At 45.1% G+C, this 16,056-nt stretch overlaps 1 protein-coding gene across 1 annotated transcript in view; it reads left to right on the top strand.

Moving 5' to 3' along the window:
- LOC149370530 (uncharacterized) overlaps positions 1–16,056 on the top strand; it is a 108,961-nt gene that overhangs the window by 52,190 nt on the left and 40,715 nt on the right. Inside the window, exons 12-14 of the mRNA XM_089577946.1 lie at positions 246–349; positions 11,411–11,511; positions 15,739–15,860. Of these exons, the coding sequence (XP_089434072.1) occupies positions 246–349; positions 11,411–11,511; positions 15,739–15,860 (327 nt within the window). The remainder of the gene's footprint in view (positions 1–245; positions 350–11,410; positions 11,512–15,738; positions 15,861–16,056) is intronic.

The raw sequence follows: 16,056 nt of genomic DNA, 5'->3' as shown, positions 1-16,056 counted from the left end.
AAGGAACTATGTTAAACGGCACCAAGGAATTTGTGAAGGAAAGCAAGGGAGCTGTTTGGTTACGGAGTAAAGGAAATCTGTTGACTAAGAGACTTATAATGTAGAGCCATCATTTTAGTGATAATTGTCACTGCTTCAAATCGAGAGCCGGCTGCTAAGGCACAGTATGGAGTTGATAAGTGCTACTCCTCAGCATTTGAATCTAGAAAAGAGCATTTCGACGAGAGTTTTTTTTTTTTTTGCAGGCCCTGCCCAAGGAGAGACTTGAGGCATTCATGACGGCTGGCTTCCAAACGGTCAAACTGGTGAGGTCCTTCGGGGCAGAAAAGACGCTGACATGGAAGGAGCCGTAAGTCCCCCAGTGTGCCCGCTTGTACCCCGTTGGAGCTATCGCCACAGTAGAGGCTCGATTATGACTGCCGCGCAAATCGGCACCGCCGTTTGGTAGATTAATGTGTTCGAGCAATGCTAGCGGTGAGCTGAAAATTTGAAGCGTGCAGGGTCGGAGTAAAAAGGCGGCTTTACTCTGTCTTGAAGCATTGACTCAATATCGAACGTGAATTTCCTTGCGGCGTGTTGGTGTTCTGTCGTTACACGGAAAGCATAACGCGGAATCACTAAAAATGAGGACCAGACAAGAGATAGGAGAAGCGTTAATTCTGAAGTAAGATTTTATTGCGAATCCGGAGCATCGATATAGAGATCTGAATCTGCAACATAAAGAATAACGGATAGAAAAAGCTAACAGTGCCACGTGCTGTCTACTTCATGAAACTAAAGTCTTTCCTCGATAGTGCCACGTACGGCCTAGTGACGCATTCAGGTGTTCGTGTTATCTTGTTAGCTTACAGGATTTCCCTAGTGAGGCTTGTGCGGTGACAGTACAGAATGATATTGTTTTCGTAAAGAGGATGGCAAGGTGGTGTTCGTCACATTTTTTTTTACAATGGGAAGGCAGTTAACCGTCTGCAGGAATGTTAGAAACTTATGTTGTGGTCTTGCAGATACCCATTCAAACAGCCGCTGGTCTGCATCTTGCGTTACTTCGCAATTTTTTTCTGTGCCTTCTTCGTTCTGTTGATCTATATCTCTATATATGGCGAAAATTGTTCAAGCGCCGACCATTCCCTATAAAAATGACGTTTCGGCCCCACTACGGGAGCCTTGTTCACCAAAACTTGTTTGTTCGTGAACAAGGACGCCGTACTGGTGCCGAAACGTCACTTTTATAAGGAATGGTCGCTTGAAGAATTTCCGCCATAAACTTGCCTGACCAGACGGGTTTCCGTCAAACCCTGGACTTCATATCTACATATATGTATGATCTGCCCGCAATAAAAGCTTAGTTAAAATTTATCCCTGATCCGGTCGCTTGCCTCATCCTCCTATTTCGTCATTCCGCACTGTGTTTTTCGTAAAACACTTATATCAGCTGTTTAGTCAGCTTAAATTTCAGTGAAGAGCGTTTACTCTACAGGACCAGCAAATCGAAGTGCCTACGCACTTCCAGAGATGTAGGCAAATGCGTTTATAGGGAACACATCCTAGAAGTTAAAGTGGCTTTTAAAGGATGCTACAAAAAGAGGGCTGTGTTTTCCACCCGTTACAATACGTGCGAAAAACGTAGTTGGACGATACTCCTACTCCCAGTATACTTGTGCGCGGCACCATATCTGCAGGCTTTTTTAACGTGCGTCTCTCGTACAGTTCAGAGTCAAGTTCTGGTGAGTGTCAACTACCGAAACTTTGTGCAACCAAATAGAAAAATTCCGGGTATCTTTACACATGTACTCAGAATAAGGGAAATTATGGAAAGGCAGGCATTTCTGTACATAATAGGTGTACAGCTACTTTTCATTGGTGGCGCTTTCGGGAAAATGATTAAACCTACCATCATCATCAGCCTACTGCATCACTGCAAGAGATATGCCTCTCACATATCCCTCCAATTAATCCTTTCCTACCCCAAGGACTATATACATAGCCTTTATAAATTCCGAGAAAGCATTCGACTTAGTCGAAACCTCAGCCACGCAGGCATTGCATAACCAGGGCGTGGAAAAGCCACGCGTTGAAAAAAAAACGCTTAATTTTAGCATCTGCTCCACCCCATAGTTATCCACACATAAAGTGATAAAATCCGGATAACGAGAGGTGTAACCAGGGAGAGTCGGAGCAAAATGGTGGTTTGAGCTAGTTGGTACATCTTTAAAATTTCACCAGCGCTGCGACTAGGAACAAGAAACAGAGAAGGAAGACAAGGACAAGCGCTACTAACAACTGAAAGTTTATTTGAAAAAACACAGAATATATGCGCACATCTGACAACCCAAAGCGCCTGCGCTTCCCGCAAAAAGCACGCAAAAGAAAATTAAGAACCTAGATACAAAATTTCACATTCATGTAAGTTTACAGATGGTGTGCTAACGCACGTGTCGCTGTTCTTGTGAATGTGATAGGCTTCACACAACTCCCTAGTCAGCTGATCTGGATGTCTGAATTTAATCTTTGCCCTGTTAAGCAGTGGAAAGCATGCTTTTTTATTAGACACACCGGGTTTGTTCAGATGACAATCTCTGTAATTTAGGGACAGATTTGATGAAGGAGCACCATTCAAAGAGGTTTTATGCTGACGTAAGCGTGTATTTATGCATTTCCCGGTTTGCCCAATGTAATTCTTGCCGCATTTAAAAGGTATGTCATATACCACTCCCTCTGCACATGGCACAACGGGTGATTCATGATCCACCTGGCATGCATTATTTCTTTTGCCTCTTATTTGCTTATGTTCCCGGGCTCTTTTGTCAACAATAGCACAAACCTTGCCTAGTTTATTAGGGACCGAAAAGAGCACTTTAACCCCATATCTAGTGCCAACCTGCTTAAGCCTATGGGATAACTGATGAATGTAGGGTATTACCGCATACTTCGTTCTATCATTACCGGAATTTTCCTGTGCTTCATGTCTACCAAACGACTTCATCTTCTTCAGGATCTTGTTGCTAGCAAGCGCTATCACATCTTTGGGGAAGCCCGCTGACCTTAGCCTTTGAACCTGCGTATCGAAACTGCTGCCTAAAGTATGAATACATGATTTAGTAAGTGCAGATCCTAAACAAGACACTGCTATGCCGCATTTAACTATTTTCGAATGCCCAGACTGATAATTTAGCAAAGGCTTTTCCGACCGCTGTAGGAAGGACCAACAAACATGATTCACCTTTTTCTCCAATCTAATATCCAAGAATTGCAGCTGATTTTCTTCCGGTAATTGAAAAGTAAATTTCAGACCAAACCCGCAGTTTTCAAAAGTCCTTAAAATGTCATCCACCTGTGCTTTGAAGTCATGGGATTCAACAAAAACAAGATAATCGTCTACATACCGGAAGATTTGTTTTACACGGTTGCCTAAGTTAACTTTAATGCTCCTATCCGCATAGGAAAGAAAGATATTACTAAGTACTGGAGCCACTTTTGAGCCGATGCACACCCCTGTTTTTTGAACATATAGCCTGCCTTCCCATTCAACAAATGTGGATTTAAGATAAAATGACACAAGCTCCAAAAACGAGCCCACAGAAACACCGCACTTTGAAATGAATGCTGTCAGATGTGCGCATATATTCTGTGTTTTTTCAAATAAACTTTCAGTTGTTAGTAGCGCTTGTCCTTGTCTTCCTTCTCTGTTTCTTGTTCCTAGTCGCAGCGCTGGTGAAATTTTACAGGGAGAGTCATCGCTCCAATTCTACTCAGGGTCGGTTTCCAAGAAGTATTCAGAGACATGAGTTCGAAAGAGCAGGGGATTAAAGTTAACGGAGAATACCTTAGTAATATGCGGTTTGCTGGTGACATTGCATTGCAAATTAACTCAGGACATGAATTATAAAGCATAACCGAGGACTTAGACAGGCAAAGCAGAAAGCGATTAGGGTAAAAATTAATCAGCAAAAAACTAAAGTATTGTTCTATGGCCTCGGAAATAAACAGCAGATTACCATAGCCACCCAATTATTGAAAATAGTAAGTGAAAACATCTACTTAGGCAGTACAGTGCCAGAGAATAGGAACACAAGACTGTTTTAACTTGGAAACGACCTCACCAGTGTTCCTAAGTAGATGTCATCCCTTGCGACTTCTGATGGTTCGAGACCTATCGTAAGCTGTCCTTCCCTTCCCAGACTGTTGAATATTGCTTCAAAAATATTAATATTAGTTTTTGACGCACCTTCCTGCCTTCCCTACCTAATCCTTCGGTGATACTTTCCAGTTCTGCTCCCGAGTTACTTAAAAAAACAATGTCGTTCTGAAATCAGAGATTGCCGAGGTATTCTCCACTATCTTTTCCATCAAACACTTTCCTACAATATTCTCTAAATACCACCTTATAAAAAAGTAGTGAGTTATATTGAAGAGCTGAATTTCCTTGCTTAACATCTTCCCGTATTATTACTTTATTTTCACCGTAACCCTCTATAAATGTCCACAGTAACTTAAGACGTGCCTCTTGTACGCACATTTGTCCCCGCATTATTTCTGTTCTTTGCCTTTTTGATTATTTTAGGTGAAAACAAAATTGTATTTCTTTCATGTCCCTCAGCGAAAAAGAGGATGTGCTAAGAATGCATTTCAAACATATTGTATTAATTTCATATTTATTTCGGATTTTTTGTCCATGCTTAAGCTCCATACAGATACTCTCTAAGTGTACTAGGAATAATATTTTGAACGTTCTTAAAAATACGTGAAAAGTATATTTTTGCCCACTTAGCATATTTATAATGCATCAAAGATATACTAAAGTATACATTAAATACATTAGAAATACGCAAAAAATATACATTTAATACATTAAAAATAAATATTCACTCCGGAATAAAAAAGGTCTACTGGTCGGCTTCACTGAATAAGACGGTTTAATGCTTCAACTGCAGTACAAAGCGAACTCGCGTAGTTGTCATCAGTCAAGAGGCGTATGAGAGTATTAAGGTCACGTGATGGAATAGGAATGGCAAAGATACCTACATATAGGAAATTGACGCAGCAAACAGGAAATGCTCAGGCGTGTGCCACACTTGGCTTGCCTTATACATACCCACCGAGAGCGACGCACTATCTTGCCCGGTGAGGCGTTTTTTGCGCAGACTGTGGGACCCCCAAATTATCGCAGAAGTGCCCTGCTGATGGAGTTTGAATCTGGGGGCGATCTAGAACCGAATTGCTCGTTGAAACTTGCGTCAGGCATAGGTCAGAAGTCGAAATGTCAACCAACAGATACACGGACGTCTAAGGGAGCCGGTAGGCCTTACGGTCGGCCTTGCCAGTAGGGGTCCTTTTCGCTGGCATATTCGGGCGCGGAAGAGTCTGTCACCCACACTTCGCGCACTTTTACGTGGGAAGCTCCCAGACACCCTTAGAGCGTGTGGGGGTAGCGGTCTCGGACTCAAAGGAGATGCCCTCGACTCAGCGTGGCAAGCTCAGCGGAGACCAGCTACCAAGTGACAAGAGGATTTTGGGCGTTCGGTGCCCAGCTTTCGCTGGTCGCAAGCCAGAGAATGGGTCGGAGCGAAAGGTTCATAAACAAAACAAAGTTTATACAGCAAAGAGACGATACAGAGGATTTCACAATCACTAGTAAAAACACATACAAAGTGATTAACAAAAGAATGCAACGCATGCAAAGTTAAACTCGTGAGAGAATACAATACACAGGCAATATTGCACCTAAAGTGCACTAACACAAGAGAGGGAGGTAAACAAACAAAACACAATTTGTTCACCGGGCACTGCGGCAGTCCGACGACCACAGTTCCACGACGATGCCGTCCCGCAGACTGGCGACCGTTGCCTCGTTGGTCCGATGCTGGCCGAGTGGCGCTTTCCCGGGAGTTGAACGGGCGCGCTTCGATGAAGCTTAAACGGCGGTCCGGACTGACTTGTTGTTGTTGTGACTGAGAGAAGTATGAAAAGGAAATTGCACGGGCCTGCTACTGGCTCGAGCCAAGCCACCACCGCTGCCACGTGCAGATAGAGGAGAGTTAAAGGAGCAGAGGAAAGAAAAAGCAAAGACGCGCGTCGCAGCAACAACTGCGTCCGCCGGAGCGGACGCTGCTCAAAAAACAGATAAGCGGCCGAAGCCGCGCTCGCCGAAGCGAGGACAGATACTCGAATAAACAATAGCTGTAGTGACTGACTTGACAGCGGTCAACGTCCTTCTTTTATAGGCTTGCTCTCCCGTCTGTTTGTTCTACGCGCCAAAGTAGGCGCGCACATACACGCAGCATCTCCGTGTAGTCTCCCTTCCTTTCTCTCGGCGGCCGCGCGTCCTCATTGGTTAAAGTCAGGAGTCGTTTCGCGAAGGTTCCAGCGTGTTCTAGCGTGGGGCCGTCGCCGACGTCCGAGTGCAGAGGAGGGGGACATATCTTAGCGCTCGCTAGGCTTCCCCCTCTTCCCCCGGTTAACAGTACAAACGACTCGCACGTTCTAGAGAAATCGGCGTGGATGACTCATTCCCTCGGCGCACGCCGTGTCGGTGAGCGGTGGTGGAGGGGAGAGAGAGCCACGCGCCCAGCGGGGTTTTCCTTCTCTCCCGCTCGGCTCGCGCCGGCGAGACGCCGTGCGCACGGCGGTTTTTCTTTGCTTCTAAAATGCGCCGAATTTTGTGACAGTATCCAAGGTGCCTTTGCCGGTATAGTGCTATCACGTTCTACGCACGTAATGTAAATAAGTGGTGGTTACCTTCCTGCTAGAAGTTACCATAAACGAAAGGACGACAGGAAAGGGAGAGTTTTCACTGTTCCCTGAAACGTCATTTCGAGCCCTAGATTGTTCCACGGTAGCTTGAAGTGTAATACAAATATGTTTACGCGGACTGCCCATTTGTTAGAATTTAAGTATACTTTGGACGGATTAAATGCGTATTTACGAAAGTCCACTTCAAATACATTGCCAACACCAAAATGCGCTTTCCCGAAACCCGATTTCGAGCATTAGATTGTTCAACGGCAGCTTGAAGTGTGCTGCACATATGCTAATGCGGACTGCCAATTTGCTAGAATTTAATAAAAACTGGTATGGCGCAAGAAACGGGGACACAGAAGGCACACAAAACACAGGACTGACGCCAACTTGCAACTTGGGTTTATTGCACCAAGCCTGCCTTTTATACCACAACCAAGCCGGCCGCCGCGGTGGCTCAGCGGTTATGGTGCTCGGCTGCTGACCCGAAAGACGCGGGTTCGATCCCGGCCGCGGCGGCTAGAATTTCTTTGGAGGAGAAATTCTAGAGGCCCGTGTACTGTGCGATGTCAGTGCACGTTAAAGAACCCCAGGTGGTCGAAATTTCCGGAGCCCTCCACTACGGCGTCTCTCATAGCCTTAGTCGCTTTGGGACGTTAAACCCCACAAACCAAACCAAACCAAACAACCAAGCCTATCAACGAAAGCGTAAAACGTTGTGCATATAAAACGGCAATTCATGCGACCACTGACAATAAAGTAACGCTGATCATTACAGAATATAATCTAAACAGAGCTTGGGAAGCCAACTTATTTTCTGGCCAGCAGAAACACATCAACCAAGGCAAAAAAAAAGAAAAAAGAAACAAGGCACTGGGGCATGACAAGTCCACACTAACGAATTATGAAACGCGTGATGAAGGCGAAAAAGAGCAAAAAATCGAACGACTATGAGATAAAACCACGTGAAAAAAGATGATCAACAATAACACGGAAAAACATGACCAACAATAACCCGGAAAAACATGACCAACAATAACAATAAGGAGGGATGAAGTCTGAAGATACAGCACCTAGCGTCAAGTGATAAAAACTGAAGATCATTCCTGAAGAACAGTTGTCTTAGCGTCTAAGAATCTAAAAATTGTATAACACCGAAATAAAGGACGAAATAAGAGCACAAAACCAAGGAAAATTTGCGAACTACAAAAAACCTTCTATAAAAGACGTCTCGGCGCTGCTAAGCATAATGGAAGGCCTGCTAACGCATTTGTTGCCAGCTTTTTCGATGAAATATGCCTCAACAATTTCTCGTCTGTTTTATCTTTCCCACTCTTTAAAAATCTAGTTTTCTCGAATTCGGGACGGCAATTAGAACAGCTCTTGCAGTAGTCAACTAGGAAGCTTCTTTCGTTGTTGCGCAAGTTTCGGGAATGCTCACTTACACGCTCATTAAAACAACGACCTGTTTGCCCGATGTAAACGAGGCCACAGCTAAGCGGTATCTCATAAAGCGGTAGTTCGCAGATTTTCCTTGGTTTTGTGCTCTTATTTCGTCCTTTCTTTCGGTGTTATACAATTTTTAGATTCTTAGACGCTAAGACGAGTGTTCTTCAGGAATGATCTTCAGTTTTTATCACTTGACGCTAGGTGCTGTATCTTCAGACTTCATCCCTCCTTATTGTTATTGTTGGTCATGTTATTCAGGGTTATTGTTGGTCATGTTTTTCCGGGTTATTGTTGGTCATCTTTTTTCACGTGGTTTTATCTCATAGTCGTTCGATTTTTGCTCTTTTTCGCCTTCATCACGCGTTTCATAATTCGTTAGTGTGGACTTGTCATGCCCCAGTGCCTTGTTTCTTTTTTCTTTTTTTTTGCCTTGGTTGATGTGTTTCTGCTGGCCAGAAAATAAGTTGGCTTCCCAAGCTTTGTTTAGATTATATTCTGTAATGATCAGCGTTACTTTATTGCCAGTGGTCGCATAAATTGCCGTTTTATATATACAACGTTTTACGATTTCGTTGATATGGCTTGGTTGTGGTATAAAAGGCAGGCTTGGTGCAATAAACCCCAGTTGCAAGTTGGCGTCAGTCCTGTGTTTTGTGTGCCTTCTGTGTCCCCTTTTCTTGCGCCATACCAGTTTTTATTTCATCATGAACCAACTCGCCCAAACTACTAGAGTTTTACTAGAATTTAAGTATTCTTTGGACGAATTAATTTCGTATTTGCGGAAGTACACTTCAAATACATTGACAACATGCAAGTGCCTTTTCCCGGAACGCGATTTCGAGCCCTCGACTGTTAAACGGCACCTATCAACGGCAGGCGTTTGTGAGAATTGAAGTATACTTCTGATGAATTAATTTCATATTTACTAAAGTACACTTTTAATACATTGACAAAATGCTAAAACTGCATACATTATTTTCTAGGTATGCCTTAAGTGAGGTATTTTTGGCATATTTTAAGAATATATTTCGAATCCGAAGCATGAAATTTCGGGAACGTATTTTCTACATATCTTTAGATCATTAATGAATAAAAAATATGATTAATATTCAATTTAAATAGCCCACTGTATATTCCAAACCTATTAGTTTTCGCAAAAGTGTGCTTTTTTTGTAAAAAAGGTAGACGTTTTAATCGAAGAAAATTTGAGAAAATTTACTTTTTTGATATGTACAGGCGCCCAAATCTTTAGCTGGCGTGCGCGAGCGGCGACTTTTCTGTGCGTCAGCGCCATATGACGGGGCGAAGTTGGAAACAGGATGAGGCTAAGAGCAAGCTCACAAAGTTCACTCGGCTTGGCCCGTCGTCTGCCAGGCTGTTCCTTCTTAAGGAAGTCACCCCTTATTATCGCGTTTCGACGAGCAGGCAGCGTGAGTAGGCGAATGGTTTTGCTCGCATTTTACGTTCCGAAGAACAGCGTTGTAGCAACCAAGCGAGGAAATAAAACTGAAAGATAGGCCGAACGCTCCCAATCATGCGATAAGCCGGAGAACATTGATCGTCCATGTGTTACTTGCTGACGCGAAAGCTTGTTTTCATCTGCACGAAGGGCGCTTATCAACACTCTGCGTGCTTTATGCTTCAGCGTGGCGACGAAACTAAAAGGCCGCTGTGAAACTGAAGTGAAGCAGCTCTGCAGCCGTGCTCGCAGCAGTTCGGAACAGTTATCAAAATGCTACTCCGTGTATGTCAAGCGACAAGACTTCGAATTATAGGGATGTCATTGGGCGGCTCATCGCAGAAGGAGATGCTAAAGCAACTGGAATGGCTGAGACTTCAGTGGGCAGAATCATACGTGCCTACTGGGATGAAGGTCGGATCGAAGATGCTCCTCGCTACCTCATCAGGAAAACAAAAGACTTTCCGATTGTTGCCTGAGCTAGTGATAACCCTCTCATAACGATAATGACCCATGTTCTCCATTCATAATGATAACGACCCATGTTCTCCGGCTTATCGCATGATTGGGCGTGTTCGGCATATCTTTCAGTTTTATTTCGTCGCTTGGTTGCTACAACGCTGTTCTTCGGAACGTAAAATGCGAGCAAAACCATTGGCCTACACACGCTGCCTGCTCGTGGAAACGCGATAAGAAGGGGTGACGTCCTTAAGAAGGAACGGCCTAGCAGACGACGGCCCCAGCTGAGCGGTCTTTGTGAGCATGCGCTTAGCCTCATCCTATATCAACTTCGCTCCGTCATATGGCGCTGACGCACAGAAAAGTCGCCGCTCGCGCACGCCAGCTAAAGATTTGGGCGCCTGTACAGGTAATATGCTTTAGCACAAAACACTAAACGGAGCAATAACACTGTGCCGTCCGGCATCGTTAAGAAAAATCCTGATTAGCTGGTGGCTAGTGACGCCATCAGGGACATCATCGCAGCTGAGAATTCTCATTTGTTGGAGGAAAGTGACATCACAAACTCGGCAGTAGTGACTTTATCAAACCGGAAGTGACGCCATTTGACCCGAGAATGCACATTGGCTACAGGGAAGTGAGGTCACCAGATCAGGTTCGTCTGTATGAAGCCTGCACATGTCAGCGTAGCGGGGTGGGGAACAGAAAGAGATGGGAAAGAGCATTGCTCGGGAAGGGCAACCTAGGCCTCACAAGCCCCACCAGTCACTTCTGGCAAAGGTTAAAACTGCTTCTAATGCCATCCCATTGTCAACACATAACAGAATTAGGTATCCCTGTGTTTCTTTTCGCCCCCTGGTGCGCAAATCATCGCCTCGACCACTTAAATATCATAAAACCTAACTCCCAGATTGTATGAAAGAATTCCGGTTTTGAATCCGCACAATTTCCTCCGAAAAGTCACTAGAAATATTTAAGATTGCAGTGGGATTGCGAGTTCTCTTTAACAAGCTTTGCCGAGACTGAATTTATGATCTTCAAGGCGTATTTACAATAGGGCTACACCAGTGATGGGGCATGAAAAATGAGCTTGGAGCACAGACCAGGCTATGGAGTGCACACACGGAGGCTGTAATCCATTCCAGCTTTGCTTATAATAACGCTGTGCGTAAAATTCTTTGAGAGGCGCTTTTGTGCCGACCGAAGTCTGCCTTCTGCCTTTTTACGCTTATTTAAATAGTTCTGAGTGAATAGAGGTTCATAAAGCTCTGATATTTCACTGAGTTGCTTTTCTCTGCCCTGTTACAGGAAAGAAGCCCCAGTGCTAGTCGCTACCAACGCCGTTAGCAGCGCTGTGAAGCTCAAGACACCTGACGGCTTCATTGTGACCTGGCTAGATGCTACGAATCGTACGAATTATTATCGCTTCTTCTAGTGCTGGCAACACTTACAGAAACAATGACAACTCCATTTTCTTAGTATTAAACAGCTATCTGCACCTGCTGTCGCTCCCACAGTTTTCGCCGTTAAGGAAGCCTGTGTAAATGCAGCTACTGGCACTTAGACTGTGATTTGCTGCAAACGCTTCGCGAAATTCTACTGTTGTGTGCACACTGCTCGCTGCGTGGATACTTTTTATTTTTTCAACTAACGGTACGTGATAAAGCTTCTGTTTCTTCTGCCATGACCTTAACACTGCAGTCAAGTGCTCCAAGGCATGACGAAAGTGGCTCGTCTGACGTAAACTTTCGTGACTTGTTAACGCTTTGCACCAGACAAATTTGACGGAGCCTTCGAGCTACGCCTCGGCTACTCTGAAGCAGGAATGCACGTTGTTGCGGCTATTTTGGAGCTTGTGAAGGCATTGCTGCCTAGCATGGTCGATGCTTTCGCCTGTCGCAATGATGGCGATCGCGCTTACGCCGATCGGCAGCGCTAGCAGTTAAAGTTCCCACAACTATCGAAGGTGCTGGCTGTTTCGCGTGAGTGGCATCATTACATCATCGGAATACCGAAGCAAATGTTCGCTGCACGGAGCTTCCTCAATCATTCATGTACCATGGACTGGGTCAGTCGGCGATCGGCCCATGAACCAATCTTGGCCTGACTAGCACAACCTACGTTGGTGGAGTGCAACTATGCATACATCGGTCCAAAAGAGAAAAAATGGTGGTTCGGTGCGATGTATGCACTGGGCGAGGAGGTGCCCAGGGATTCTGCGGAATTATACATTAACAAGGTCAGAAATAGAATGGCAGTTATGGCTGCCGTGTGAGCAGTGCAGATGACAGATAAGGGCTCTGATGCGATTACTGAATATATGGTATTCAAACGCTCATTTACCACCCACCAACTTTCCTGCAGGTAGCTTTGTTGGCGATCTCTCACCGTGGCACAACGTGCCAAATGGCGTCCTCAGAATCACCAGTGCGTGCACTAGATTTAAGCGATGCCGATTCCGGTGGATCTGTCCCGAAGGAATGCCACCGCTGTAGTGGTCTTAACGAACAACCAATGAAATTACCAAAAGAAGCGTACCTCAACTGTTAGTAGCCTGGGTGCGGGTCCAAATTCCCTGAGTTAACACGCGCTGAGACGTACACTAGCACTGGTGCAGAACACACGCTACGGTCAACAGACACGTTAGCAAGATGGAGAATATGTATGCCAATGGACCACCTGGTGGAGCTAAGAGGCGCACTACCGACAGATTATACGATGCCTCAGATTGTCTTTTCCTCAGGCATCGTGGTCATTCACCAGGCCGCATGCCCTAACACTTAGTTTCATCTTCCGGATGGAAAAGGCAAGAGAAAAGCAGAACGAAATAGGAGGAAGGCGGAGATTATTTTTATGTATTATTTCGTACGTTACAGGACACGAAGAGCAATTGGTGAGGGCTGCGTTACAGGCAGACGTGCAGGATTGTATGACAAGGCTAACAATACAATCTGAGCTGTACAAAGCAAGCACACCATTTGCGAAGAGTGCAGAAAATAATGCAAAATGAGGATTGGGCCTCAACAAACAGCTTAACCTGATCTAAGCTGTCGAGAAGGGCGCAAGATACAGTGGAGTCATACACTAAGGACCGAGCCCTTCTCCCCATGAAAACGTTTTGGGATTTGCACTGAACGTGTTCAACGAAACAGTCAATTAAGGATAGAGAATTTGCAGTGCTGTCTCACTCGCCCAGCGCACAACCTGTCTCGTTGGCTGAATGGCTGAGTCTTTTTTACTATGTACTCGGCGACGTCAATGAATTTTGAAGGACCTGAGGAGGACGAAATTATTCCGCAGCCCTGCACTCTGGCACCTCTTTTATTCCTCCCTTTTCTCTCCATCCTTCCTCCGTTCCCTGACGGCGCGGTTAAGGAGTCTGCGTAATGGCGAGATATTTAGGTCAGTTCTGATTTCCTCAGTGCTAATTTTCACTAAACTTTGCAAGAGTTAAAGAGCTCGGCTGCTGAGGCCGAGGACGAGAGTCAATAGCGCAAGGGCAGCGGCAGCAGCCGTACGTGTTTCAATGGAATGAACGTAAAGGGCTCGCATGGGTGGCGCGAAGTGAGTGCACACTAAAGAACACCAGGTGCTTGGTATTATTCAAAATCCCTTCACTAAGGCTCCTCTTTTTCTCCTTCTTCTTTCACTTCCCTAATGGAGAGCTTTAGACGTCCTCCGAGCAGTGAGACAGCTACCGGGCCCTTTACTTTCCTCAAAACCAATTTTCATTTTCTTGGAGAACACGCTATCTGCCAGTATGGCTGACGGGCTAGTTTGCGGTCATGTCAGCGAAGACGGAAGCACCGCATGAAGCATGAAGTATAGTGCCTTGCGTTTGCAATGCTCGACAAACAGGAAACAATGTGCGCCATCTGGCCACCTGTTTCCTCGCTTGTGACGTTCCGGCAGGGTCCTTGGCTGATTTGGTTAGAACATATTGTAAGCACGACGAATTCTGGCAAGTGCCGCTCTTACTCCGTTTATTCGCCATTCACGGCGTAACAACCCGCCACCAACGGCTGAAAATTTCCCTCACTGTGTCCCTTACTGTATCGGACTTGCCCAACGACTGCTGCTGTGCGCAAACGCTTAGTCAGAAAAGCCGACTTGCAGTGGGACCGCGAAGATGGCGGAGAAAGTGAAAAATGAAGTATCAGTATATTGAGAAACATTGCGGTTCTTTTGCGTGAAGCTGGCCTTCACCGAATGCCTGTATCCCATAAATTTGCAAGTTCACATCTTTTGATGCGGTTTGGCCGAGAAAAAGGTTTTCTGAAAACACTCGCACCAGCGCAATGTCTCCCCAACGACAGACGAACAAACACAAATTAAGCGCAAAAAAAAAGCTTCTACTTAGAGTGCATTCCCTCGCAGTGCGGGCAGTTCTTGCCATCGGCGTTAACAATACTGACAGTGCACGCTTTGTAACGTGCGCCCGCTTGCTGTGTATTCTACTAGCAGCTGCTAGACGGCGAAGCACCGCCGCTACGTGTCCTAGTGGTCCTGATGGTTCTTATATACGCCATCATAACCGGCAAGCTCTAGAACGTCCACCGTTCGAGTTTCGGTCTTGATCCAATGGCACTTGAGCATAATTCCTGGCGCACTCACTTTTATTACAAATGCTTGATCTAGGTTTCCGCACTATACGGCAAGAAAAAAAGTGTTTTTATGGGACGGAGCATTTTGTTTCAGTTGGCTTTCAGTCCTACGTAGGACACTGGCGCATATGCGCAACTTTTTAACCGTGATTAAAATGCCAGAAAAACGGACAACGGTGCTATTATATATCACATTCCTGCGTGCTGCTATTTGCCAAAATGTCAAAAATAATTAGGCGTGTTTTTATCTTTCGCTAAGGAGCGTCCTTGGCGGTCTGTGTGTTTTTACGCGGGCCACGTTGGCTCTAAAATAATTTTTTGCTTTGGAGCCGTTTCGATATACAACTGCTTATCATAGTTTTCTAAGCCAACTGCACTTCGAAATGAAACTGTTCTCTATGTACGTCGAAACCACATAGGTACAAATTTTGAGTTCTCGTTGCTAACTCAGTATGGGAAACGTTTAGCACTTTTTTTCTATAAAACCTTTGGTGTAAACAGATTCAAAATGATCCCATTCAATTTCTAGAGTCATTTTCCGTGGAATGTTTAGTGCGAAAGCACAACTTCTTAGCATTCTCGAAAAAGGCGATGTATCTCTGAACCCTCGACCTTTGACCACTGACCTTCCAGATGAAATAACTTGGATAGGATGCGGGTAAGAGAAGGTCACGTAGTACGAAAGTATAAAAGAAACTGTCATGGCAGGCAATGTAAGGAAATGTCTAGGCAAGATTGAAGGAAATTCCAAGGACAAGTCACAGCAGGCAGTGTATAGGCAATAGTCAAGCTAATTTCAAACCAAGCGCTTTCGCACGTCATACTCGGTTTAACGACGTTAAAACTGTCATATTGTTTATTTGCGACTGAGACACGATAAAATTTCATGTTTTACCAAGCATTAAGTAGCTTAAGATTAGACAGAGGTGTGACCACATTTGCACACACGTTGGTACGCCGGCAGGTGTACCGTTAAAGTAGCGCTTAAGGAGCCGCAGCTCAGCTTAGCTGACAGCCGCTATTCACGTGCAGCCCAAACCCAGCTTGCGCTCGCCGACTCTGACAGCCTGTTCGTGAATCCCGGCATCATGGGCTGCTACGGGGTCGAGTTGGACAACAAAACCTGGGCACTCGTGGGCCGTAAGATGGAAACTGTGAGTGCACTCACCGGTCTGTGTGGCTGGGAAGGTCAATCCAAGCTTGTAATTAGATAATGCGCCGTACATATACAAATTCACAACAGCGCATAATAGGAAGCAGTGGAAGGAATGACGCACCGTTTTGATACAATAACACAAGTGCCACTAGCGATTAGTTCTGGAGGGCCAAGAACGTAGTAGAAATTGTCGT

This window comes from Amblyomma mixtum, chromosome 1, assembly GCF_055824585.1.
Source record: "Amblyomma mixtum isolate Tamu chromosome 1, ASM5582458v1, whole genome shotgun sequence".
Classification (NCBI taxonomy): Eukaryota; Metazoa; Arthropoda; class Arachnida; order Ixodida; family Ixodidae; genus Amblyomma; species Amblyomma mixtum.
The sequence above is the reverse complement of the archived record's forward strand: the minus strand, read 5'-3'. Positions and strand labels throughout refer to the sequence as shown.